At 41.9% G+C, this 27,208-nt stretch overlaps 1 protein-coding gene across 8 annotated transcripts in view; it reads left to right on the top strand.

Annotated features, from left to right (window-relative positions):
• Positions 1–20,230, top strand: part of LOC122628149 — a 57,921-nt gene extending 37,691 nt beyond the window's left edge. For 4 of the 8 annotated variants that reach the window (XM_043810097.1, XM_043810096.1, XM_043810099.1 and 1 more), the window contains exons 5-12: positions 15,039–15,233; positions 15,401–15,542; positions 15,664–15,881; positions 15,972–16,294; positions 16,483–17,922; positions 18,000–18,159; positions 18,249–18,417; positions 18,506–20,230. In XM_043810097.1, the coding sequence (XP_043666032.1) occupies positions 15,039–15,233; positions 15,401–15,542; positions 15,664–15,881; positions 15,972–16,294; positions 16,483–17,922; positions 18,000–18,159; positions 18,249–18,417; positions 18,506–18,692 (2,834 nt within the window). In that variant the 3' untranslated portion in view covers positions 18,693–20,230. The remainder of the gene's footprint in view (positions 1–15,038; positions 15,234–15,400; positions 15,543–15,663; positions 15,882–15,971; positions 16,295–16,482; positions 17,923–17,999; positions 18,160–18,248; positions 18,418–18,505) is intronic. The other 4 variants (XM_043810100.1, XM_043810103.1, XM_043810102.1 and 1 more) reach the window with 4 other exon arrangements.
• The last annotated feature ends 6,978 nt before the right edge of the window (positions 20,231–27,208 follow it).

The following is a 27,208-nucleotide window of genomic DNA, read 5'->3' as shown; positions in this document are numbered from 1 at the left end:
GGTTGGTTGGTTGGTTGGTTGGTTGGTTGGTTGGTCGGTCGGTAGGTAAGTCTAGCATTGGCTTTTCTCCTTTTGAAATCGGCGCGATTCACGACTGGAGAAGAAAGTTTCCCCGTTTCTCGAGACTTTCACGAGCTGGAGAATCGATGCTGGAAAAGAATCTGAGCGTAGTACGGGCTTCGTCAAAGTGTATCGTATCGTCATACACCGTGGCGAGAATAAATGGGACAATAGAAACGTCCTCCTTTATTATTTCGTTTGATCGAAATGCAATTGTAAAGAAGCTAATGGGGATATTCTTGTTAGAAAAAAGAAAAAAAGAAAAGAAATATATATATATATATATATATAAAAAACGAAGGAGAGCGGTCGAGTTAAAGAGGAAAAGTTTGAATCGTTTGCCGTGGACCGATGGTAATAGGGAGGAGAGGAGAGGAGAGGAAAAAGAAGAAGTTATAAGGAATCTCGGGTCAAGGATTTCCGAGAAGAACGCGAGAAGAAAATGTTTGACGTTCGGAGTTTCTCTCGCGAGCTGGATCCTTCAGGATCTCTCACGAGGAAAGAGAGAAGGAATCGAGTGAACGAGAGAAGAAAGAGTAGAGGAAAAGAGGAAGAAAAGGAAGAAACCACAGGCAAAGGCAAAGGTAGCCAGCAGCAGTAGCAGCCAGCAGCAGCTGGATGCTTCTCGCCTAATGCGAGAACGCTCGAGACCGGAATGCGGGCCTTTTGTAAAAACATCTTAACAAATTCTCCGTAATTTCGCGTGCGAGCGGTCAAGCATCGCCTGTAATTAGCCCTCCCTCATCAATTAACCTCGGGGACGAGCTGACACTTAACGGTGATTTAGTACCGCCGGTGGAACGTCGGCGATCTCGCCTTGTCCAAGTTCTCTGGTACGATAGGAAAACCCCCGGATCTCGCACCTTTCACGATCGTTTTACCTTTCCCTTCGAACTCGATCCTTCCTTCGATCGCTCCTTCCCGGCTAAACAGATTGCTCACTCAGCTCGAATAAATCAATCATTACTTTTCTGCTTCTCTCTCTCTCTCTCTCTCTCTCTCTCTCTCTCTCTCTCTCTCTCTCTCTCTCTCTCTCTCTCTCTCTCTACATTATCCAGAGACATTGATTTCTCTCATTATTCATTTCATCGTTCGTTTGCTCTAAGACAACATGACAATTTTGCTGCTCGTTGAATTTTTCCTCTTTGACTTTTTTTTTGTTCCTTTTCTTTCTTTTTCTTTCTTTTTTTTTTTTTTTTCTAACGAGGAAGGTAAATTGTGTAGGTATTACGAAATTGTGATCGTACCAGTTTTTCCCTATCGATCTTTCTTTTCTTTTTCGTTTTCGTTTTCTTCTTCTTGAAATTCTTATTCGACTTAGGATTTAATCATAGGTAAAAGGATACGGAATCGTAATTGCACGAATTATGCGTGTGAGCGATTTAAGGGTCTTTATTACGTGGCGATTACGAGGGGCGGCTAAAATTAGTAGTAAAGAGATGGAGGTGGTGGTGGTGGTGGTTCTGCTGTTCGGTTTATGTATCACCGTCGACATGTCGTTTCGCCGAATGAAGTCGGCTACGTTAGAGTTTCTCGTTATACGGGAAACCGGTACGGTTTACTTAACGCAGAAGGATGAGAGAGACAGACATAGAGATAGAGACAGAGACAGAGAGAGAGAGAGAGGGAGGGGGGAGTGCTCGGTTTGATTACCACCGGCAGGAACAGGAGCTTGCTAGCTAGCTAGCTAGCTAGCTAGCTAGCTAGCTAGTGCGAGTAAGAAAAAGACAGAGCGTGTGTGTGAGAGCGAGCGAGCATTACTCGGTGCACATGCTCGGTTAATCTCTCACGTACTGCCTAACTCGTTGGCATTTCACCGGAGAAAGTAGCGAAGCTTGCGTTAGCTCGCCACGATCGGACGCGAACGCCGATATTCTTTCGTGTCTCAGGTGCGTACAAATTGATGGTAGTAGCCTTGGTAATACCGATACTCGTTCGGACATCGTAGATGGATTTCGGCGTTGGATTTGTTTCGGGAAATTCTCGCGAAATTTGAAAAATCTCGTATGTCGAGAACGACGAGCTCTATGGCAATCTTCCTTCAACCCGGAGGATTGATATTTCTATAGACTTCGTACTTTGGAGTCGAATAATTCAATAGGCAAGGAAAAGAAGAAGCAAAGGATATGCGGAAGATCGGCGAAGTAAGTACGCTCTCAAGGTCTCAAAGCAAACTGGTCTAAGGAAGTGGCCGTTTAAGAGGTCTCTGCAGACATCCACTGGAAGTGAAAGAGATATGGAGAAAGAGAGGGATATATTCTCGCTGAACTTCCTCGACTATCCTTTTGCATCTTTTCCATCGTTCGCCACCATGGGAAATGTGTTTCCATCAGACCTAGCTTTTAGCCTGTTAAAAGTCTTCGATTATTCTCTTTCTCTCTCTCTCTCTCTCTCTCTCTCTCTCTCTCTCTCTCTCTCTCTCTCTCTCTCTCTCTTTCTCTCTCTTTCTCGTTCGAACTCGTCAAATAAGCATTTCGATATCGTCGAAATCTGTAGGAACTTTGTGAACAATCCGATAGAAGGTTGGCTCGACGATACCGAGGCACATATTTCCTCGAGCGTTACTGGCTGTTTCTAGCACGCCTTGACCTTCCGCCTGGGGCTCGAAATAGAATTTGTATTTTTAGTCGCGGCTTTTGAACACGCACCGCCTTCTTCTTTCAAAACCCCTCCTCCTCCAGGACACTTGGCGGTTCCGACGCCTTCCTTATATTTTTTCGTCTTGTCTTTCTACCCCGCCGGCATTAATTAGTACGGCCTTTTTGTCGTACTCGAATCCGGAAAGACTCTCTTCCTCGTACTCCTCTTATACTTATCCAGGTTCTTCATCGAACTTTGCAAAACTAAACCCGACGAACGAATGCTCCTGGACAATAATCTCATAAAAAATTCAAATTACTCGACGACGATACTTCTAATCGGATTACGATTTCGATGAAGTTTTTGCCAGACAAATTTATAACAGTTATCTCATGGCGGATATATTCGTGTTAACAGAAAACGTATCCTTTAACAATCAACGCTATAAATTCTTGATGCAATTAACGCCAATTTGTCTTAAAAAAAAAAAAAAAAAAAAAAAAAAAAAAAAAATCAGACGTAACTAACGGGGAGAACTAACTCGATCTAACGGGGAGATCATTTCTAGCATCCGATTGCATCTTTCTACGGCAAACGTCCGATGTTCTCCAACGCTAGAGGAACTCGATTCGCGTTCCTTGGAATCCATGGCGATGTAGGTACATCGCTTTGATAATTCATAGCATCGATAAATCTTTTTCCCCCCCGCAGCATCCCTGGATGCTGGTTTCTTCTTCTTCTTCTTCTTCTTCTTCTCTTTCTCATCGTGGTCTCCTCGTAGTTCGCGTCATAAATTTAGCCTCGTACTTTTCGCGCGTGCGATTTAATCTTTCGTTAGCGCGATATACCTATACCATATAACATCGGCTCTCGTAGTCGTTCGAATTCGCGGGACGTAGCAATTAGATCATATCCTATGGCTCTCGTCTTCGATTCGACGACGTAACGTATCGTATCGTATCGTATCGTATCGTATCGTATCGTATCGTATCGTATCCTATCGTATCGTATCGTAGTAACATTGACGTTAATCCGTTTTCCACGATAACGCGCTCAACCTTTCGATACATATCGATTTTTACATTATACGTCCATCGTCCGGATGCTATCTTGCGGCTTTGTCAACATTAAATCCGGAAACATATGCGAGCCGTTGACGTTTGTCATACGTTCTCAACGTGTTCGGGACCATAAGTTCTATCACGTATGTATGTATGTATGTATGTATGGTACTACGAATATTTCAAATAAAAATGTTCAACGTAAAAATAATCTTTTGCACGTTTCTTCGAGCTTATCGACTTGTCTCGTATTTTTTTCTCCTCTCTCTCTCTCTCTCTCTCTCTCTCTCTCTCTCTCTCTCTCTCTCTCTCTCTCTTTCTCTCTCTCTCTCTCTCTCGGTATTTTAGCCAGTTCTCATGAATCGGCAACTTTCACCTCGTAGAAGCGGACGCACGCTCGAATTTTGGTGAACAGCGACGAGGTGGAGTTCGAGGAGAGAGAGAGAGAGAGAGAGAGAGAGAGAGAAAGAGAGAGGGAGGGAGGGAAGGAGGGAGGGAGAGAAAGAGGGAGGAACCTCTCTCGAGCCCGCGTCTCTCTCCTGAGCCAATTAAGGAGTTTGAGATCGGCTACGTGCGCGAGCGTTCATCCACCACCTCCGCGTTTTAAGGAAAGGTAGAAAGGTTAAACGCAACGACGAGGAGTTGTCCTCGAAAAGTTTCGTGTATTCGATGTTCTCGCGATGAGAGCTGCTAGCCATATATTGGTCGAAGATTGGACGACAAAGCCGCAAGATAGCGTGCGTGTGCGTGTGTGCGATCGAATATGTGTTCGCGCGAGGTACCGTATAGTCTTGTCGCTGTGTTACGGAGCCCGCAACATGGTAGAAATGAGCAGTAAGAATAATGTAGCGACCCGCTTTGCGCCATTGGCGTCAGCCAGCAACTCGAGTAACCTTAATCGGAGGAGATTTGCTCTTGCCTTCGTTCTACGAGCTGTACGCGAGCTTTACTTGCCTACTCTACTTGGCCTAGGTGAGCTCGTACAGCTGCTACACATCCACCGAGGCTTCGGAGGACATTGGAAAATTCATTTGCACGCTCCTACGCTACCTCATCTTTCTCTCTCTCTCTCTTTCTCTCTCTTTCCTTCTCTTCCAACCAACACCTCGTAACTTTACGTAGTCATAGCCATTTCTGGTTACGGCTCGAAATTCTCTCGGTCTACTACCTACTCGCGAAATCTTCCGGATGATCATCGGAGATCCTAGATCGTGCTCGAGCCAGAGGGATCGTAGCGATTACTTTTGACTACGTTCGCTCGACCGTATTCCGTTCATAGAGATTCAACTCGAGATTCGAAATTCGACGGGATTACCGAAAAAGAGACGTAGCAGGAATTCTTTTCTAGTAGTCCACGAAAATTCAATTTCGATAAGGATGTTATCGAGACGTCTCTTTTGAAGATCATCGAATAACCGTACGTTATTCCGTTTTCTACGGAGTTTCGCCGCGCTGGAGTCTCGGCTCGCATTGCGGTGTAGAAAGAGGGGAGGAGGTGAAGGAGGAGGAGGAGAGGAGGAGGAAGAGGAGAAGAAGAAGAAGCGTCGAATAATTTCATCGAATAAAGTTTCCCTCGAAGTACCGCCGGCGTGCCGACGAAGCTACGATTTCGAGTCGGTACGTGATAGTAACGAGCTGTGAGAATAATGCAACTCGACCTGCTTTCAGGCATTGGCGTCGACCGACAACCGAATAACCTTAATCGCTCGAGAGTTTCGTCTTGCGGGACACCCCACGAAAAATGGTCTCCTTTTCTTTCTTCCTACATCGATGTCTTTCTTCGATATTAATTAACGGGATACGCGTTGAGAAATCGCGAAAATTAATCTATGAGATTGGTATTATTAAAAGTCACCGACACATTGGGACCTTTCGAAAAATTCACGTAGCAATTTTTAATATACGTATGTACGCGCTCGCGTATCGTTGTACGCGTGTACGCGCACACCGACAAGCGCGCAAGCGTACGCATATATAGAATTTAATTAAAAGTCGCTGCGAACTTTTCGAACGTGGCAATAATTTAAGCGCACGTATTTTCGTATTCGAAACTAGTTCGAATCCAATTCCATTAAGGACCAATATATAAATTAATATTATACCGTCTATTTTATAGATCGACCTTCGTTTCGCCATCCCGAAAGGTATGCACGTTTTCATAGGTATTTTGGATTCCCTCGCGTGTCGGTGGTTATCGATTGGAAACGTGCCAAAGAAATTTTATAGAAAATTAATGGAGTTTCGTTTTCTTTTTTTTCTTAATTTTATTTCCTTTCTTTCTTTCTTTCTTTTTTTTTTTTTTTTTTTCATTCAATCGACGCGACTAACTCCCCCTTGCCTACACCTTTCTTCTCTTTCTCGCATCGATTCGTGCATTTCTTCGCAAGTTCGAAAACAAACGCAATACGCGATATATCGAATTTTGGCCGTTCGCCATGGAATATCGTTATGGACTTCCTCGTGGCTTCTTTCGATCGCGACGAAGATCATCGAAAGAAACATCGGATATTAAGGAATTCGCGGATTTACATATCCGCGAGCGAAAATCGATGGATAAAACGTCTCGCGAATTCGGTCCCGGTCGAATCTGTAAGTGCAAAAGCTTGTCCGAGGAACGGCAAGGTCATCGATTATTCCATACGATCTAGAGGCCTGTTTTTTTAATCGCGACCTACCAATCCGAAAATTCAAGTGATTTTTGTTCGTCGAAAATCATTCGAGCGGATAAAAGGTGTAATGAGAAATCTTGCTTCGAATCCGCTTAAAGGATAAGAAAATAACTCGAGATGTAATGAACAAGGATTTATCCTAAATCGATAGGAATCGGTATTTAACGCATTGCCGTTTGATCTAGGCTATCGAAAAGTAAGAAAAATAAGAAGAAAAAGAAAAAAGAAAAAGAAGAAGAGAAAAAAAAAACAAGGAATCTTGAGGCAAAGAACGAGGGTAATCCGGTTTCGATCCCGTAGACGCGTAGGACGTGCCCTGTTCCGGTCGAAAAACGTTTGAGCTCTGCGAAGCGTAGATCCAAGACTTGAAGGAAGGAGGAAGGAGGAAGGAAACTCGAAAGTCTTTTTTTCTACCTCTCTCTCTCCCTCCCTTCTTCCTTCCTCCTCTCTCTCTCTTTCTCTCTCTCTATCTATCCATCTCTATCTCTCTCTCTCTCTCTCTCTCTCTCTCTCTCTCTCTCTCTCTCTCTCTCTCTCGTAGAGTTAGGCGTAAGCGAGAGCAGCTCGTGCAAGAGGCGTGGTCCGCGTATTCCTCTCTTCGGTGTATTCGTCCGGTCCATGATGGTGAACGGACGAACGAAAGAGCGAACGAGCGAACGAGCGAACGAGCGAACGAGCGAACGAAGAGGAGCAGAAGCAGCGAGTATTAAACGTGCGCTCAACGGTGAAAATAGAGCGTGCAGAGAGGAGTTGGCCTAGTAACGGCACAAATCCTACGGTGGTGTCAACGTATCATCGTCGGTGCTTCGGCCAACGTTCCTTCTTCTTTTCTTTCTTTTTGTTCTCTTCGAAGTCGGTGTACTCTGTCGAAAGATGTTTCTTATTTTTCTTCTTCGTCTTTTTTATCTTTCGTTCGATCATCGATTCCATAGATAGGTACAAAGACGAGGTCCGACAGGGCAGGAAAGAGGATCGAAAGGTCGTCGTGACTTTTCAGTCGGCACGATCTAGGTATAATACATGCGTATATACGGATATCGGAGGGTTGGTCCAAGTAACCAAGTACTTAGTTCTAGAGTCCTAGTAATGGCACTGTCGCGCTGTCACTCGTGTCTCGACGCGTGGCCCTTAATCCGAAAAGCTACCAAAGCAGGTGTTAACGACATGCGTCAACCGAGCAAAACAAAGTGCTCTTTTTATACACCCACACGCGTCTACGTATCTATTACCTATGCGTTTATCCGTACGTATACTTATACGTCGCTGACTTATACGATCGTTCTGCATACTTGAATCTTTTGGTAATCATCGAATAATCGATCGTCATTCGTTCGAATGGATTTTACATATCCTCTCTATTTTTTTGATCTTTTTTAACAAGAAGAAAGAAAAGAAGGGAGAAAGGGAGAGAGAAAGAGAGAGAAAAGAGATTAACGTTAGGACGACGAAAATCGTACCTAAACTCGGGTGGTAACGTTATTAACGTCCTTTTTCGTAGTCCCAATTCGTTGCCGTTAGCCTCCTTTTACGCTCTCCACTTGGCGAGAAACGATCATTATACAAGTTTTGAACGAGCTAGCGGACCTAGCAACGTCCTAGAACGTTATCTGAGAGAAGCCGAAGTAATGAGAGAGAAAGTTCAAGTTAAACTTTATTATAATATAACCTGTTCCGTTTTAATCGATTCATATGACAGAGTGTTAGGGTTTTTGCTTCTGCTTTATTTCTTTTTCCCTTTTTTCTTCTGTTTCTTTCTTTTTTCTTTTTCCCTTTTTCCTTCGAATTAGGAAGAGAAACAAGGAGTTAGCAGAACGAATTAACTGGGCTCGTGTAACTCATTATTCCGGATTTTACGCGTCGTTGCGCGAATTTTTTGAAGGTGCATATCGCGAGCTCGTTCTCGCTTTACCTGCGTTGTTACGGTTGAGCAATTTTTGCGAGAGATCATTTTTTTTTCTTTTTTGTTTTATTTTATTTCTTTCTTTCTTTTTTTTCTCTCTCTCTCTCTCTTTCTCTCTCCCTATTTTTCCACCTATTTTCTTTTCCTTCTTTTACTTTTTTCGGCGTAGCCAGAAAACGCGCATCCGTTAGGTCGTCGGGTGATGGGTTGCGCGTGTGTTCGGGAACAACGCGAGTTTCAACAACGTGTCGTTCTATTATTCCCTATTTTTCTTCTTCTTCTTTTTCTTCTGTTTTCCTTTTGTTGTCGAGAAAGAAGAGGGATTTAACCGACGCGATATTCACTGGCGGACGAGCGCAAACTATGGATAGGCGTTACGCGCCGTACGATGCGTGAAAGAGCAAATAACGCGGCGTGAAGCGCGTTTTCTCCTTCTTCTTCTTCTTCTTCTTTTTTTTATTCTTTTTTTTTCGTTGTCGTTATTTTTTCTTTCTTCTTTTTTTTCCTTTCAGAAAAGCTTCGCACTTACCTTCGACCTACGTTCGTCGCGAAAAGACTCATCGCGTCCATTTTTTCAGCGTCGCGATTAAAATTCGTTAAATATTCAATACATCGTCGCTCGTGCACATATTAGAAATAAAAAATATTCCGTATTACTATATAATCCACTCTGATCGTTGTAGAAAAGCAAAAGATATTTTAGTAAGAAGTTTCTTAATAAACTTTTAACCCGTAGAAGATAAAACTTTACTAACGATATTCCTCAGGAAAGACGATTAAACGATCTTGACTTTTATTTGTCCATTTTCTCGGGCTCTCTCTTCATCTTCGTCGTGACGGATAGCCGTCCCTCGGATCGTTTCGTTCCTCCTCGTAACGCGGACGTATCGCACGTGCGCTCGAGATGTACGTGTCCCGAAGCGAAAGGGGGGTTTTTATATAGAGAAAATCGAGACGAGACGAGACGAGACGAGACGAGACGAGACGAGACGATACTCGGTCGAGGTCGTCGAGAAGCCTTGACGAGCGATAGGTTACGATTAAACGAACGGAATACGCGTCCGCGAGCACGCATCCAAGTCATTTCGATTTCCATCCATCCGTTCATCGTACGAATCATTAGGTATCTTCTTTTATTAGCTCGCTATTGAGAGAGAGAGAGAGAGAGAGAGAGAGAGAGGGAGAGAGAGATGGTCTAACGCATGAAAAAAAAAAGTAGGGCGATAGTAACTGACGAAATAAAGAGTGTTTATTTTCGAATCGTCCTTGTTATCGCGTGCGAGAAGATACACCTTTTCAGAAGAATAAAGAGAAAGAGAGAGAGAGAGAGAGAGAGAAAGAAGGGAGAAAGAGAAAAGGGATCGCACGCAACGTTCTTGTCGACGGCGTGTACATTTCATAGAGCATAGTCACGCTTCGATGCCGAAAACAGAGATTCTCTTCCTTTACCGGAAAAGCCGATTTCCTCGACTTTGCCCGCTTACGGTTATAATACATATATATATGTACATATATATATATATATATATATATATATATATATATATATATAAATATAAAGAAAGAGGAAGAGAGAAAGAGAGAGAGAGATAAGAATATAGGACAAGTAGTAGGTATCTAAGCGTTAGAAAATCGCTAAAGTATAAGAAACACGATCTAAGAAAAATCGTAGGTATTCTTGTAGGTTTAGCGAATTTTTCTTCGTTTTACTTAAGTCGTCCGCTTTCGTATTTAGCACAGGGACGGCCGGTGAACAACGATGACACGGCGACGGTTATGGATTAACAAAGTTGCGTGCCGCCGAGCGTATCGGCGTTGGCTCGCGCATACCGTACGTTAAAAAAAGGCTCGTGCACACCCTCGCCTTCGGTGAGGATGCTTGCTTGCTTGCTTGCTTGCTTGCTTGCTTGCTTGCCTTCCTGCCTTCAATACGCTCTCGCCTATGCCGCTCGTTAAACGGCTCTAAACGTCGACTTTGTACTTACTACGCTACTCTACTACTATTACTACTACTACTACTACACTACTACTACTACTGTTGCTGCTGCTGCTACTACTACTACTGCTACTATTGCTATTACTACTACTACTACTACTACTACTACTACTACTACTGCTACTGCTACTGCTACTGTTACTACTTCTTCTCTTACTATACAGCCTATTCTTATAAAGAACAAAGTGTATTTATACATCATCGACGGTTTCGATCCTTTTTGCAGCACTCGTGTACCAAATAGGGCTTTCCTCTTTATAAATACATAGGTATATCAAGTCGAGTCAATTTGTAAGTAAAATTTCTCCTTGGTACGGTTGACGGCGTCGTTGTTATTTCTTTATTATATTACGGGCAAATGTAAAGAAGAAAAAGAAGAAGAGAAAAAGAAAGAAAGAAAGAAAGAAGGAAGGAAGGAAGGAAGGAAGGAAGGAAGGAAGGAAGGAAGGAAGGAAGGAAAGAAGGATGGAAGAAACAAAGTGGTTCTTTAGAATCTCGAGCGTAGTCGATAGGTTACAAAGAGACGCGCGAGTAAACATCGGCAAAGCTGTCGGAACGATAATACTAGGCGGTGTACTATGGCGCCGATCTCGCATTCCAAGCCACCCCGTATCGCGCCGATACCGTATAAGAATCAATTACCGACGGCCGTTTGTGCCAGCGTGATTAAACCGAGGACTAGAGCATGGCGAGAGAGAAAGACAGAACCCCGATATAAATAATGTAAATCACTTTGAGCTCGTGTCCGGGCCGATATTATCAGACCACCACCACCACCACCGCCACCACCACTACTACCACCACCACCACCACCACCATCATCACTTCTTCTTTTTCTTTTTCTTCCTTTTTTCCTCCTGTTTCTTATTCGTCGTCCAGCTGTCGAATGAATTTATCGTGTCTCGAACATAAGAAGGCGAATGGGCCAGAATTAACTTTCCTCCGTGGTTGATAATAATTTATTAATTTCGATCGAATCGATACTAGTTTCTTCTCTCTCTTCAAAGGGTTTGGCCGATACTTGGAAAATGGAGCAATACTCGTTGGATAAGCCCGTCGTTCTCCCTCACGAAGCGACCGTTCGAATACTCATCGATTCTCCAGAAGAATATTTATTATTCCTTCGTGGGTAGGCTCTTGAACATAGAAATTGATTTATTTATCGAGTACGATCGTCGTTCGATTAATCGTCTTCTCTTAAAACAGAGAGAGAAATAGAGAGAGAAAGGAAGAAAGAAAGAGAGAGAGAGAGAGAGAGAGAGAGAGAGAGAGAGAGAGAGAGAGAGATAAAGAGAAAGGATAGTTACGTTTGACGAGGCAATTACCTTAAAAGGATTTGCAAAATGTCAAGAAGCTTCGAAAAGTTTACGAATAATTCTTCGTGGACTCTAAAAGAGAGAGAGAGAAAGAGAGAAAGAGAGACAGACAGACAGACAGAGAGAGAGAGAGAGAGAGAGAGAGAGAGAGAGAGAGAGAGAGAGAGAGAGAAAGCGAGAAACAACCGTTCGGTCTTCCTCGTCGTTGGGCAAACATCCAAGCGAGTTCAATTTCTGCCCGTACCGAGCAACTTCCACCTTCTCTCTTTCTCTCGATGTTTCATGCAGGAAGCAGGAGTCGTTTTAGCGAAATTTTCAGCGTTCTCTCTTCAGCGTGCATGTAAAAAAGAAAAAAAGGTCTAAAGAAAAAAAGACAAAAAAAAAAAGAAGAAAGAAAGAAAGAAAGAGAAAAAAATGAACGTAACAAGGTCGAATCAAACCGATCCAGGTCGGATCTTTCGGCGATGGTGGTGACCGTCAAAAGCTTTCGTTTCTCTCGCTCTCATGATTTTCTACGTTCCTTCGAGAATTATATCTCCGAGTCGATCGAACGTATTCAAGCACCGTAGGTAGGTTAGAAACGGGACAATTTCGAGGACGTTTCGTGATCAATCGACATCGTGTCACGATTTTCGAACGAACGAGACACGGAGAAAGAGCAAAGCGCGAAACGCGCCATTGAGAGTGTCAGACTCTCTCGATTCTATTCTGAGTCAACGACACCGGCACGTTGCGGCAAGGCACCTTCGTGCTCGGGTCCTTGACTTCTCTAGGCTACGAGCGCCGTTCGTTCCGAGACTTTTGCCTGCGATATACGAAGATAAAACGAGTAGTAGTACCGTAGCGTACCAGCATAGGCCACAGATAGGAATAGAGTCGGCACCCACTGTCTTTTCTCTCTTTCCATCTTGTCCGAACGAAAGAAAGAGAGAGAAACGGCTCGTTTTCTTCAGTCTCTTTCTATCTTGTCCTGATAAGCTCTTCATTATACCATTCAATTAGTATTTATAATGTGGGTGCGTGTGTGTGTGTGTGTATGTGTCAATGTATATATATAAAATGGAAAAGATTTTATACTCCTCGAATCGAAGGTTGCCTTCCTTCGAGTCTTTCAGCGATAGGGGAAAAATAATATAGGAGAACTATTGTAAGGCTTCGTCGTTCAAGTACATCGTCTCTTCCTTACAGAACGAGAGAAAGAGAGACGAAGAAAGAAAACGGAGAGAAAGAGAGAAAATATGTGGCACGCAGGACGTTTGACCGTTCTGAAAAATTCATCGGGTTTAGGGAAAAACTCGTGGAGCACGTTTCAAATATGTCATGTGTTAGCTTTTGTCGAAAGGAGAGAAAAGATAGACGTGAAACGGAGCGGTCTCGCGTTTATCATCATCTTCCACGTTCCGTGCCATTAGATCGATGGGTCGCGTCTCTCTTTCTCTCTCTCTCTCTCTCTCTCTCTCTCTTTCTCTCTCTCTCTTTCGAACGGTGCCGGACAGTGACCCATTTGTCGTGTCCATGGTTTCCACCGATACACTCGTGTCTTCATCTATAGACCTAGATCAACCGTGTGGAGGCACATACACGCGCTTATATACATTTTGAGTATATATACGTGTACTACATGGAAGGCTTTCCGGCATTGTTCATTGCGTTCCAACCATCCTCGTTGAACTTTCCACCGAGAGAAGAGTCCTGAAAAGCTTTAGGTGACCTTTGCTCGGAGGAAAGATTACGTTCTCACGTTTGCAACACTCGAGTTAGTGAAACGAGAGAGATATTTAATGGACGTATTTAATAGCTCTGCCACCGTTTCGTTGTCCCTCGTCATTTGCTCTTCGCCGGCTCATACATATACACCTTCTAGGTTGAAAATATTTTCACGAGCCTCGTAGCGACCTTAATAGATCGCAAACAACGACACGACGACATAAACGTCGACGCGCGCGTCCCTGAGACATCCCAATACGTCGACCTTAAAATATCTTCTTGCTTCGCGAGGTTCGCGACGTTCTACTTTGGATCGGTCCGTCGAGACGGGAAAGGTATGAGAAAGGTATTTCGAGAAAGAGAACTTTCCGAGCTTTTTCCCCGCGTATAACCTTCGTATGAATGAACATTGACTTGTCCTAACGTTTCAACGATATTTTCTATTTCGTTTCTCGTAGAAAAGACATTGGTTCTAGTTTCATTCGCATTTCGAGAAACGTTACGGCGATTAGAAAGATTCTTATTCCGATTCTCGAGAATGAACGAAGAAAACGAAAAGGAGAGAACAAAAAACAAAAAATCAGAGAGAGAGAGAGAGGGATATATATATATATATATATATATATATATATATATACACACACACACACACAAAAGAAGACAAGAAAAAAAGAAGAAAGAAAGAAACCGTCAAACCACAGATTGCTCTCGATTTGATCCATGATCGAACACACGAGGTAGAGTAGAAAATCCTTCGAACCGTATCCATACTCTTTTCCAACCGAACAAAGAAGAAACGAAAGGATTTCTCTCCTTCTTTCGTGGCGAGCAAAGAGAGATAAAAATCGGATCACGAAGGTCGATTCGAGTTCGAAAACGGTAGCAGTACGGCACATCGAAGACGATAAAACCTCGTTTCTCGCGATATTTTTCAGTAAGCGTCCTTAAGGACGCGGCCTTTATCCTCGATCGGCCACGGCCCTGTCCGGCTAAGGATATATGTTCGAGAAAGCCAGTGTGTACCCTTCATTCACTTTGGCCTCGTCGCGAAACTTCATTACTTGGCGCTCGTGCGAGGTTCATCGAGAGAAACAGATTTCTATGCGGCTGGATGCTGCGCCCATCGACGGTCTCTCTCTCTCTCTCTCTCTCTTTCTCTTTCTTTCGCATGTCCTTCGTGCGTGATGCACACTTGGTGTCCTATTTTAAACGATTCACGCAAGTATCGACTAAATTATTCGACGATTGATTTTGGATTGCTATAATCTTGAAACGCATATTTGCGATTGCTCGTTGTATCACCGTACAGGAATAAATATCTCTCTCTCTCTCTCTTTCTCTGTGTCTGTCTCCATTTCCGTCTCTCTCACGCACACGACATGCGAGAGCACGCGCCTTTCCACGCGCGCGTGTCATCTACGTGTGTGTATAGATATATATATGCGCGCGTTTAACCTACATAGGCGGAATCGCGATTGGGCGAAGTAAATGGCGGACGATCTTTCGGATAATCGATATGCACGTCACCGTAACGACAGTCCTACTACTCGCGAGGAGAAAGCCAGGTTTCGCTTAGCTCGGAACTTTGCGAGACAAAGTTTCTTTCGACTTTCCTAGAATCGAACATAAATATGCATATACATATACATACATACATATATGTATGTATGTATGTATGTATGTATTCTTTTTCCGCGTGCAAACATTGCGATCGACGACTTTATCGATTTTGATTTTGTCTGTTCGCAGGGTATTATCAGCCGGCTGGACCACTGATACAGCACCCGCCAACATTACCCCCGGTTAAGGGTCCACCACCGGAACCAACTCCCACGCCTCCTCAAAACTCGGAAGGCTCGGACGATTTGGTCGCGACATCGACCACTTCCGGTGGTACGAGTAGTACAGGTGCATTCAGATATTCCTATACAGTGGATATTCCAGGTCCGTTTTCTACCTGACAAATTCGATTTATCACCCATCGCGAACTAGAGTCGAAAAAGAGGGAAAAGAAGGAGAGAATCGTAGCAATTCCGAAGGATATGTATCATCTTATAGGTCTATCCTATTTTACGATCTCTCTCGAACGAATCCTTCCTTGTATGTTCCAGGTGGAGGAGGCTTTTATAGGGCATATTGCCCTTCCTATTATAGCACGCCACCTCAATATCAAGATCTCTGTTATCCACCTACGTACACCCATCCTCACGCTCATCCACCGCCGTACTACAAGTACGCGCCAACTTACAGAAGGTAAGAACGACTTTCTCGAAGCATATTTTGGCGAAGGCAAACGTGTGAGAGAACACGCTCGAGCCCGCGATGCGAATAGGGCCGTTCTACCGAGTGGACTCTTCTTGCATTCTGTAAGAAGATTTCTTTGTAGGCAGTACTATGGATATCAGGAGACTGGCGGAGGCGGAGGACCGGGAGGTGGAGGCACGGCTGGTGGTCCTGGAGTCGTCGACTATCAACCACCGCCACCGCCACCCGGAGAATATCCCTTGCCTCCGTATTACGGGGGTTACCCTCCACCACCACCTCCGGCTAATCCAGCATATCTTCATTCTCAGGGAAGACCTTTCGTAGACCGTGAGTATCTTTTCATTTAATCAAAAACTCGCCGCTTCCGTAGCTCTCCACGCACGTTTTTATTAAATTCGACGTTCCGTCCAATCGTAGACGCAGCCTTCCAGGGTTGTCCGTGCCCGATGCAGTCATGTCCAAAAAACGTGGATACTGGGCCCCTTATTGGTAATGGTAAGGGAGCGCCAGTGGTATCGGGGCCCGGTCTGTCATTGCCGCCCAGTGCTTTGGTAGGTCCGCCCTCGCCAGCGAGGGGGCTAGCCGGGCTAGCGCCACCTCATGGTGCCAATGCCTGGGATACGGATCGTGTCCAACTCAACACTTTACGCAACCTCAATCAAAGCCAACCGGCTGTCCCACCGTCTCATAATCTCGTCGGTGGTCATAATCGTTCTCAGAACTCTGACTGCAGGAGCAAGGTATCGTTGCCTCTTCCCATCCTTTTCTAATCTTCCAATTCGTATTCGTATTTTCGTGCTAACTTTACGTTTTTTCTCTTTTCCCTTCTCTCTCTCTCTCTCTCTCTCTCTCTCTCTCTCTCTCTCTCTGGCTCCCTCTCTCTCTCTCTCTCTCTTTCTCTCTCTCTCTCCCCCTTTCTTTCTCTTAGGACGAGAAGAATCGCGCCGAGGACAAGTTGAGAAAGTGTGCCTGTCAGAAACACGGCTGCACGTCTACTTGCGAGGTCAAGATGGAGACACTCTCGCCGAGCGAAAAGCTCACGGTTGGGAACTGTCCGAGCAGCAAGTTTCACGAATTCAAGCTCGAGAACAATAACGTTAAGTGCGAGTCCTGCAGCGTCGAGATCGGGGATAATTTGAGTTGCGCGGCGAATTGTAACGTTAAATGTGAGTCGGACTACAAGTGCGATATCATGAAGTGCGAGCAGTGCATGAAAGAGAGCAAAATGGCTATATTGGAAATTGACAAGGATTCGGGTATTTTGTTGATCGACGATAAGCTCGACGCTGATCCGGACGTGAAGGAGGAGCTCAACGACGTCGTGGTCATAGGCAACGAGAGTTGGAAAAAGCCGGATTACGAGCCGACCGTTCAAGAAACGGTCGAGGATAAGGAAGAGATCGTCGAAAAGATTCCGGTTGAGGTGGAGCAACCAAAGTGTCAAAAGGTAACCAAACGAAAATTGTCGTTGGACAGTCTGTCGGATGGTCGTAAGAAAAGAAAGGTTAGCAAGAGAACTCTGTCGGTCGGCTCGACTCAAGATCTGAACGTGAACGAGCACGCGAGCAAAGCGATAGCGCCGATCGAGCCGCTTCTCGACAAGGTGGACGATGTCAACGAAGCGTGCGTTTCGAAGAAGAAACAGGCCAAGAAGGAGAGTCAGGTTCAGGGCCAGAAACGTAAAGCCGAGACTCCCAACAGCTCGGAATCCGCGTCGAAGAAGTCGAAGAGTACGAAACAAGCGGCGAGTAACAGCGCGACCGGTAACTCGAAATCTCCGGCGAGCGATACTTCCATCATGGAGACCATCGACAAGGTGATACAGCAGAGCTTGCAAATGACCCAGAAGAAGGATCGCAAAACAAAGTCGAACGACAAGTCGGAAGGTAAGAAGAACAAGGGTACTAGTATCTTGAAGAAGGTCGGTAAAAAGTTGGGCTTGGCGAAGGAATTGGAGAAACTGTCGAAGATAGTAACGAAGATCAGTCAGACCAAGGGTAAATCTGAAAAGACGAAGGCAAAAACGCAGGACGTCAAATCTAGAAACAGGAGCAAGGGCAAGTCGCAGGAGACAAAGTCTAAGGCGCAAGATGCGAAATCGAAAGATAGCGCCAAGAAAAACGAGGTGGCGAGCAAAGGTGGCAAGGCCGGCGGTGAGGCTAGCGAAGAGACGAAGAAACCAGCATTGATTAAGAAGAAACGGAAGAGCACGAAAAAGTCTAGCGTAAAGAGAGCTACCTCCAAAGCCGAGGACACCGTAGGGGGGAGCGAAAATTTGTCGCTCGCTAGAAAAACGTTCTTGAAGCCGAAATGGAGCAACGGCTGGAGTTGGGAGGGTGACGCTTTCGAAGCCAAAGTTTACTTAACGGTAATGAGACAATGACGATACGCTTCGAGGTATTATACAATTTTCATTCGTAACGTATGTCTCGTATGTGTTCGTAGAACGAGGAGTCGGCTATACGTCGATGTTACGCCAGCATGAAGCACGAGAGCGGCGATGTCCTGAGACCCAGAGACTGCGTTTTACTTAAGAGTGGACCAAGGAAGGCCGATTTGCCGTTCGTCGCGAAGATAGCTGCGCTTTGGGAAAATCCGGACGACGGTAAATTCCTTTGAAAATTTTATACTCCCCGCCTCGTTCTCTTTCCCCGTCGTCGTCGACGGAGATGAAAGAATATTTTATCTTTCCAGGGGAGATGATGTTTTCGCTACTGTGGTACTACAGGCCGGAACACACGGAGCAAGGCCGTACGCAGTGCGACACCGAGGACGAGGTGTTTGCTTCTCGCCACAGAGATGCCAACAGTGTCGCTTGCATAGAGGACAAATGTTATATTCTAACGTTTAACGAGTATTGCCGGTGAGTTTTTACTCGGCTGTAACATATAAATACGAAACTAATATTTCCTTCTGGTATTGCAATCGCAAATTTGTACTTTCTCTTTCAGCTACCGCAAGAATTTGCGAAGAATCGAAGAGGGTTTGGAAAGTCCCGGTTTAATAGTTCCACCGGGGGACCAAGTATATCCGAGAAAGAATCGGCAACCGCCGATACCGGTACCGTCGGACATGGTACTCTTCTGTCGGCGCGTTTACGATTATCGCGGGAAAAAACTCGTGAAGAATCCTGGATGACTCGAATTCCTATAAGATACTTCGAATAGGAACCAATGGAATGCACAAAGTTTGCGGGCCACATTGAAACTGGACGCAGGTCTCCCCTCAAGCTTAATAGCGTCGTACCGAGCGATTCTTCTTGATCTCTCTCTCTCTCTCTCTTTCTCTCTCTCTCTCTCTCTCTCTCTCTCTCTCTCTCTCTCATTCTCTCACTGTCTCACTCTCTCTTCCTCTTCTCCTTCCCCCTTCTTTCGTTCAGTCGTCAATTTTCGACAGGATCCGATCGCTTTTGTGTCAACTCCGAAGACGTTTTTCCAAGGTCTACTTCTCTACGTAATTTCTTTCCAACTTCCCAGAATATATTCCTATCGTCTTATTCTTTCTTTCTATATTATCAAGTTTCATTTTATCACGAAGCATATGCTTAAGTTATTGCGAGATGATGCAAATGAGATCACGATGAATCATTCATAAGAAACCTGACGATATCCGTTTCTAGATTACGCGTCGATCGAACGATCGTTTCTAAGATGCAACAAAAAAGACAACCGTTTGTTAATCGTACGTACAATCCCACGCATAATTAATATATATATATATACATATATATATATAATACATACATACGTATATATATGTATATACGTGTGCATGTATGTATGTGTGTGTCTGTACATCTTCGATATCTTCCCGATATCTTTCCTACATCAATAGAACGATAGTAGAGGAAGAACACGATCGTTCGCAATCGACGCGAATCGTCGCGTATCGACGACGTGAGAGCGTTTATAGCGAATTAGTAGAATTTGACAATTTTATAGAAGAGAATATAATATTTTTTGCGACATAGAGCGTGTACGAGCTTTAAATGAATATTTTTCACATAGGAGGTACAAATATACGACGCGGTCGTCTGTTAAAAGCGACGTGATCTTTCTTGGTGGGAACCTTCGGACAGTTTCAAGGTAGGAATCAAGAAAAGAAAAAAGAAAAGAAAAAGAACAAGAAAAAGAAAATATCGACCACATTTAGCGAAGAAAAAAAAAAATAATAATAATAATAATACAGAAATTTAGCGATGTAAGGAGAGAGATATGCGTTTTCTCGCGTTTCGATTAAAGAAAAGAAACATTCTGGTAGATTTAACAACAAGTGTGACGTGACACTTTCGTAAATCCGTTTTGCCGTAGCATCCATCGTTCTAAGTGAACATCGTAAGGTACTCTGAAGTTTGACGAGAGTACGGAACTGCGAAATTAAGATAATGAATTCAATTAGAGGCAAATAACAAAAAACTGGAAGAAAGAAAGAAAGAAACAGAGGAACATGGGGGGGAAAACAAAATCCAAGAAAAAGGAAAAACTGTCAGGCCCGCGCACACGCATCACCCCGAATATTATCATTATTATTATCGTTGATCGACGATGTAAAATCCATTTCTCGTGGTCCAGCAAGTATAGTAGAGAAGGTAGAACGATTTCTGGATGTTTCTAAATCTCGATTTGATCGATGAAAAAAGAAAAACAATTAAGAAATAAACAAAGAGGAATAAAGAATCTCCTTACTCGCAGCTCCTATTCGTCGTCTTATCGAAATCGTTCGATTCTTCGAAAAGAGAACCAAATTCTCTTCGACGAACCGAACGCAATCGTTTTTTTTTTTTTTTTTTCGTGTCAAATACGTAGCGCGAGTAATCGAATCCGGAGATTTGTTTTTAATCTCGAAAAAATTTTTACTGCAAACATTCGATCGGTAGATATATTTTGTCCAGTCTCGAGTACGAATTGCTACAAAGTCGATGAATGAAAAGTTAAAACGAGTCGCGTTCCAACCAATGCTCGTTTTTTTTTTTTTTTTTTTTTGGGACTTCTTTTTTTTCCTCTATCCAACAAAAGCAAACGCGGAAACTTTATTTTTTCATTCGACACCCTCCACACATCGTCCGACGATAGTCCCACGCGCATCTACCACACACAGAGACAGACACACACGCACACGTTCATACACGCACACGAAAACATACAAACACGTACTGCGAGTCTCGGGAACACGCGATTTTCTTTTCTCTTTTCTTTTACATACTTCTTTCGCATCTTTGTCTTTTTATTTCTTTTTTCTTTTCTTTCTTTTTTTTTTTTTTCATTTTTTTTTCGCTTTAATCACGAACTCTCGTTCAATCGCGCGAGAAGCGTGATTATTTATAATATTATTATTACTATTCTTCCCCTATCGTCCCTTCCTTATCGATCTCCCTCCCCCCACCCCCTTTAGTAGTAAATATTATTGCGAGTCATCGTAAAGTATAATCCATTTAGTGAGTAGCAAATGTATGACGGTAGTATGCCAAAAAAAGGAAATAATTAAAAAGAAAGAAAAGAGAAGTGTACGTGTTCGAAAAGACGTCGAACGAGGAGAAAAAAGAATATTTCTATTTTAAATGACGTTGACGCGCGAGTTACGAGTTAAAATACACGTGACTCCACGCACGAAGATTCGAACATTATTAAACACACACACACACGGAGTCTTTTCACCTTATTAATAATTAAAACAATGTCTACTTCTATACAAAATTCCAAGTTGAAATGAACAACGTTAATTTTGTTTATTTACTATTTGTTGAATGGAGGGTGATTTGTTAGAAATTATATTATTTAAAATTAATATATTTGATTATACGATTTTCTTATTATTATTATTATTATTATTATTATTATTATTATTATTCTTACTCTTCTTATATATTATAATTATTCTATTATATAATTATTATTTTTATTATTATCATCAATCACCATTATTATTATTATTATTGTCGTCATTATCATTCTCATTGTCGACACCACCATTATCATTATTATGATTACTATTATTATATTACTATTATTATTACTATTATTATTATTATTTAATATATAATATATTGGACATAGGCGTTAAATATCTCATGGACATACGAAAGAGAAAGTATGAGAGTGAAAAGCGTGCCTGTTCTTTGCGTATGTATGTAAGACAAGAAAGAGAGAGAGAGAGAGAGAGAGAGAGAGAGACACGATAATCGGAAAGAAGAAAAATAATAGAAAATGGAAAATACAAAAAACAATAAGGTAGAGAAACATGTTTGAACGAAACACGAAAATGAGCCCTTTCCCTAAGTACCAAAATACGTTCGTACGGAAAATTGTCTTCGATCGTGATTATTTGATGTATACATACGACATATGCATGTGTATATATATATATACACACACACACACAATATATATACATATACAGACATACACTCGTACGTATATATACATGAATTTTATATTTAGTAATTTATTTGGTACTAATTAATTTAGCGAGAAACACACGAACGATTCAAAAACTGATGCGAAATCTCGATGATCGATATTCAACGATATAGAAAAGAGAGGTAATAGGCGACCTTAGATACGTAATTAGATAAGTAACAAAAGAAATCCAAAGAAGAAGAAAATTTTTTTACGATCGTCGGGAGATCGCTTCGTTGTGTATACTTCCAGGATTTTTACAGCTACATACATATATATATATATATATATATATATATATATATATATTATACACACACATACACGTACACAAACATAATTTGATATTCCTCTAAAGATAGATCTTTTTGACGATTTTTTCTAGTTTATTACAAATTTCTTTTTAATTTTCTTCTTTTTCTCTTTATGTAAGAAAGATAGAAGAAGAGAGAGAGAGAGAGAGAGAGAGAAAGAGAGAAAAAAATAGAGACTCGTTGATTGGATTTTACAAACGGACGAAAGATTTACACGCGATAAAAGATAATTTAGCGATCGATTAGTGGAAATCATCGAAAGCGAGCGTGGACAGATCGCTATGCTGTAAATATTTGTATTAACTCGCGTTTCACGTTAGGAACTTGAGGAATGTTTTGACTTTTACGAAAATAAGGAAACTGAAAGAAATGAGAATACGTGAGAAAATGATTAAAATGAAAGAGATAATAAGTGCGATGGTGGATCAGGATGGAAAAAGGCGATGAAAGACGCATAAAGAAATAAGAAAAAAAGAAAAAGAAAAACATTACGCGAATATTATCTATGTACATGGTTTACATAGGAACATCGCACAAAAATGCATATCCTTCATTAATTTCGTATCGCTGCCGATTTCCATCGAAAATTGTCATTTTCGTGGAAGAAATGAAGAGAGACAAAGAGAGAGAGAGAGAGAGAGAGAGAGAGAGAGAGAGAGAGAGAGAGAGAGAGAAAATTAAAATGAGAGAACGAAAAAGAAAGAAAGAAAAAAAAAGAAAGAGACAGACGTACGAGCCTCAGCGTAAAAATTTCACACGTGTGAGACTCCCAAAACCGTTCTGCATACACTTTGATCAAAATACAACAACAATTTATCATCGAACAACGAATCAATGAAATTTTATCGTCGAACAGTTTGTTGCTTCGTTCGAGAGACAAGAAAAATATAATCGAAAGAACGTGGTTCGTAATTCATCTTTTGTTCTTCATACTCTTTCCATTTTTTCTCTTAAATAATGCGAAATTTGATCTAAGAAAAGTAATAAATGTCGAAATGTTATTTTGTTTTTTTTTTTTTTTTTTTAATTCGTCAACTCGAACAAATTAATTACTGGTAACGATGAAAGAACGAGACGGCAAACTGAACGACGATTTTCTGTAAGAAGCATAAAAATACAAAAAAGAAAAAAGAGAAAGAAAAAAAGGGAAGAGAGAGAAAAAAAGAATTATTGTTTCTATACGAAAATTAAGATAAAGATATATGAACAGTATGCGTGTGTATATATATATATATACACGATCAAGAGTAGAACGATAGGTAAAAGCAAGAATAGAAAAATAATATTCGGACAACGATCGTAGGAAAAGCAGAGAAATGTCGAAAATGTCGAATGAGAAAGAAAAAAAAAAGGGACAAACGTTGTTAACAGTTAAAAACGTATATGCAAACTCAGCGGAAAATACACACGCATGCGCGTACACGCATACGCATACACCTGATATAATAAAAAATTCGTACGTATGTACGTGCGCGCAAACAGGTACGGTATAGAGCAGCAATACGTGATACTTCAATGGATCTCAAGAAACAAGGAAATGATGACGACGAAGAAAAAGAAAAAAGAGAAAGAAAAAGAAAAAGACAAAGTAAAGTGCCAGAGGCGCGTTCCTAGCAATTTTATCACTGCTAAACGCATATACACGTACATAAACACGAAACACACAAAAATACGAGCTCTTTTATGTCCGCCTGTCGTTTCAAGCACACCTCGGCCATATTTTTAATGTGAGTCTGCCTTCTATGAAGAAAATTTCCCTCGATCTGTTTTATTAGATCAATGCGCTTCGAAGCCGAAGAAATATGTATCTCTGTCCTCTGTGATCTCGTTCGTGGACCTTCAAGACGCGACGCTCGACGACACGATCGCGATTTTTGAAACTAATAGATGTATTTATTAATTAGCGTAATCACCGATGGAAACGATGCTATCTATCTCAAATAACGACGACGATAGAAGCGATCGTTTTCGTTGCGCATAACGTTTAGGACAAATTCTAGATTCTGTGCACGATGGAATTAAGACGGTTTTAAAATTACTTTTTTCTTTTCTTTTCTCTATTCTTATTTTCTTTTTATATCTTGTAAAAAAAAATATTGATCAATTCTCATCTTCGTTGGATGATAAAAGATTTGCATATCATTTCTCTCTCTCTCTCTCTCTCTCTCTCTATTTAATTTTGTCTTACGTAATATCCATGTTTGAAAACAAAAAAAATTAAAAAGTTAAAAGAATAAAAACGTAAAAAAAAGAAAAAACACGTTACAATATTAATTAATTAAGACACTTTCGATTCCATCGCGTGCAGAGCTCTCTCTCTTTCTCTCTCTCTCTCTCTCTCTCTTTCTCTTTCTCTCTCCTTAAACGAGTAGTAACGGTATATAAAGAGAAAGAAAAAAAATGTTTTCGGTGATTCCCACTCGCGAGTTGCTAATTGTGGAAAAGATTAGAACTAATAATTATAAGAGGATGATAAAGAGAAAAGTTACTAGAGAGAGCGATAACACAGGACACAGAAATACACACGATAAACAAGAAATACACACATACACGATCAGTCCGATCAGTTTTCTCTCCTCCGAACCGACCGATCGTTTCACCGCCACTGAGAGCTTCCTCGAGGTGTCACGCGTTACTTTCAACGGTATTTCGTACAAATACTATATTAACTTTTTAGGCGTAATGTAAGCTTCGTAGAGAGACAAACGAAAACAAGAAACAAAAAAAAAAAAAAGAAAAAAAGAAAGAAGGGAAGAAAATAAACAGAGAGAAAAATATGAGCAGGAAAAGCGCGGATCGCAACGGACACGAGCGGTCATTTTAATAAATTATATTTATATATGTATATCACACGCGTATTATACATATGTACGTATAATAATATAATATATCAAACGAACGAAATTCGTTTCGTGACTTTTCTAGGATTCTAGAGATCGAAGCGATCTCTCTCTGAAAGATAAATGAAAGAAAGAGAAAAAAAAGAAGAAACAAGGGAATAAAAAAAGACGAAAATGACGAAGAAGAAGAAGAAGAAGAAAAAGAAGAAAAAGAAGATGAAGATGATGAACAAGAAGTCGCCGCTTTCGTCTCGTTGCGATTCTTTTTAGTACCGCAATGTGTTTTTCACGGATAACTCGACGTAAACTTTCGCGACCAACCGCAAAAAGATTCGCGAACGACGTGGAGGATACTCGTCGTTGTCTTGTAACATTGTAAATTACCATGAAATGGCGAACGTTTAATAAATTATTTGATCAGAATCTTTCTTCTCTATTCCCATCTTCGTATTCATCTCTTTTTTGTATCTTAGAGAACACGTTCGATCGGATCAGAAATCTTGTTTTTTTTTTTTTTCTTTTTTTTTTTTTATTTCCTTCTTTCCCTCTCTCGTCGGACAGGGATCGATTTTACGGTAGACGACGTTAATCCGAAAAATATTATCGATCCCAACACGAATCTCGACCTTTTCGATAATTCCAAAATATATAAGTATAAAATTCTGTACGATCGTTCGATCGTTTGAATCCTTTCTAAAAGAAAAAGAAAGAAGCTCCGGCTAATTCTAATCCTAAATTCATTCGTCCGGGATTATTGTTTCCTCTCATTGTTCATTCCGCTAAGGAAACTCGTTCAAAGTACTTCCGACGAGAGGAAGAGAGGGAGAGAGATAGAGAGTTTGGATTACGGGACGCGCGCGAACTTTTAAACAACTTTGAAAGCGGCAAAAACAAACACGAAAAGTACAAATAAAAAAGAAAAAGAAAAAGAGGGAGAATAAGAGGAAGAAGAAGAAGAAGAAGAAGAAGAAGAAGAAGAAGGAAGTCGAGGCTAAGCCGAAAAGCCTAAAGTCAGGGACCGTCATCACGGGCGCGCGTGTCCGGCTCGCTGCCCGCCGAGATTATATTAATTCGATTAACGAATGCCGCTCGTTGAAGGGTTCCGGATATATATATATATATATATGTTTGTGTGCGTTTGTTATATATGTACATATAAATATATATATTGTATATGTAGAGAAAGAGAGAGAGAGAGAGAGAGAGAAAGATGTCCGTTCCTCTCTCGTAGATTTCTCTCTTCTGGACGGTCTTTGCGTTTCCTTCGTGGCCGAGACGGTTCGAAATAATCGCTCGGCCAAATAAATCCGACGATTTTTTCTTCTTTCTTCGGCTGGGTTCTTCGGCCGTGCAACTTATAATTTCAAGACGTTAAATTTCAAGCTGTCAAGACCCGAGAGAATCTGGTCCATCGCGTCGAAGGAGATCGCGTGACTCTTACGCCTACCTCGTTACCTGCGTTTTCTCTCAATCTTATCCCATCTTACAATGTACCGTTTTCTCCTTTTTTTTCTTTTTTTTCTACTTCTCTCCGTATCTTCTCGATCGCGCGTAGGATAAACGCTTCGTTCCAAGAGAATTTCAACCGAAACGTTGAATTTTGATAGTCGAGAAAGGATCTGTAAAAGATATTTCTCTAAAGCCACGATGTACGTATGCGGAGAAAAACGCAATCTATAGAGAAAAACAAAGAAAATAGGAAAAATGTGGAAAAAGGGAAGAGAAGAAAAAAACAATCGTACGGATAATCTTCCAATCGCGTATATATACGGTACGCGCGAATACGGTAAAATCGGCCGTCCTACCTCCTCCTGTTCTTCCCCCTTCCCATAGACGATCCATCCGTTCGTTTCCGCAGGTTTCTGCTGCGTGCGCTACCACGCAGCATCCTTCTGGATCCGGAGGATCCACGGACGCGTTCTCGAGTGGTGGGGAGAGAGCACGTAGTTGGATTGGACGAGTAGGGTGGTCGACGAGCACCGAAGAACGGAGTTGGAACGAGCGTCTACGTGTGCGAGAGAGTGAGAGAGCGCGAGAGAGAGAGAGAGAGAGAGAGAGAGAGAAAGAGAGAGGGGGAGAGAGAGAAATAGATAGTGGAAAGGGGT

Source organism: Vespula pensylvanica, chromosome 3 (assembly GCF_014466175.1).
Source record: "Vespula pensylvanica isolate Volc-1 chromosome 3, ASM1446617v1, whole genome shotgun sequence".
NCBI lineage: Eukaryota > Metazoa > Arthropoda > Insecta > Hymenoptera > Vespidae > Vespula > Vespula pensylvanica.
This window is presented reverse-complemented; position numbering and strand designations above follow the sequence as displayed.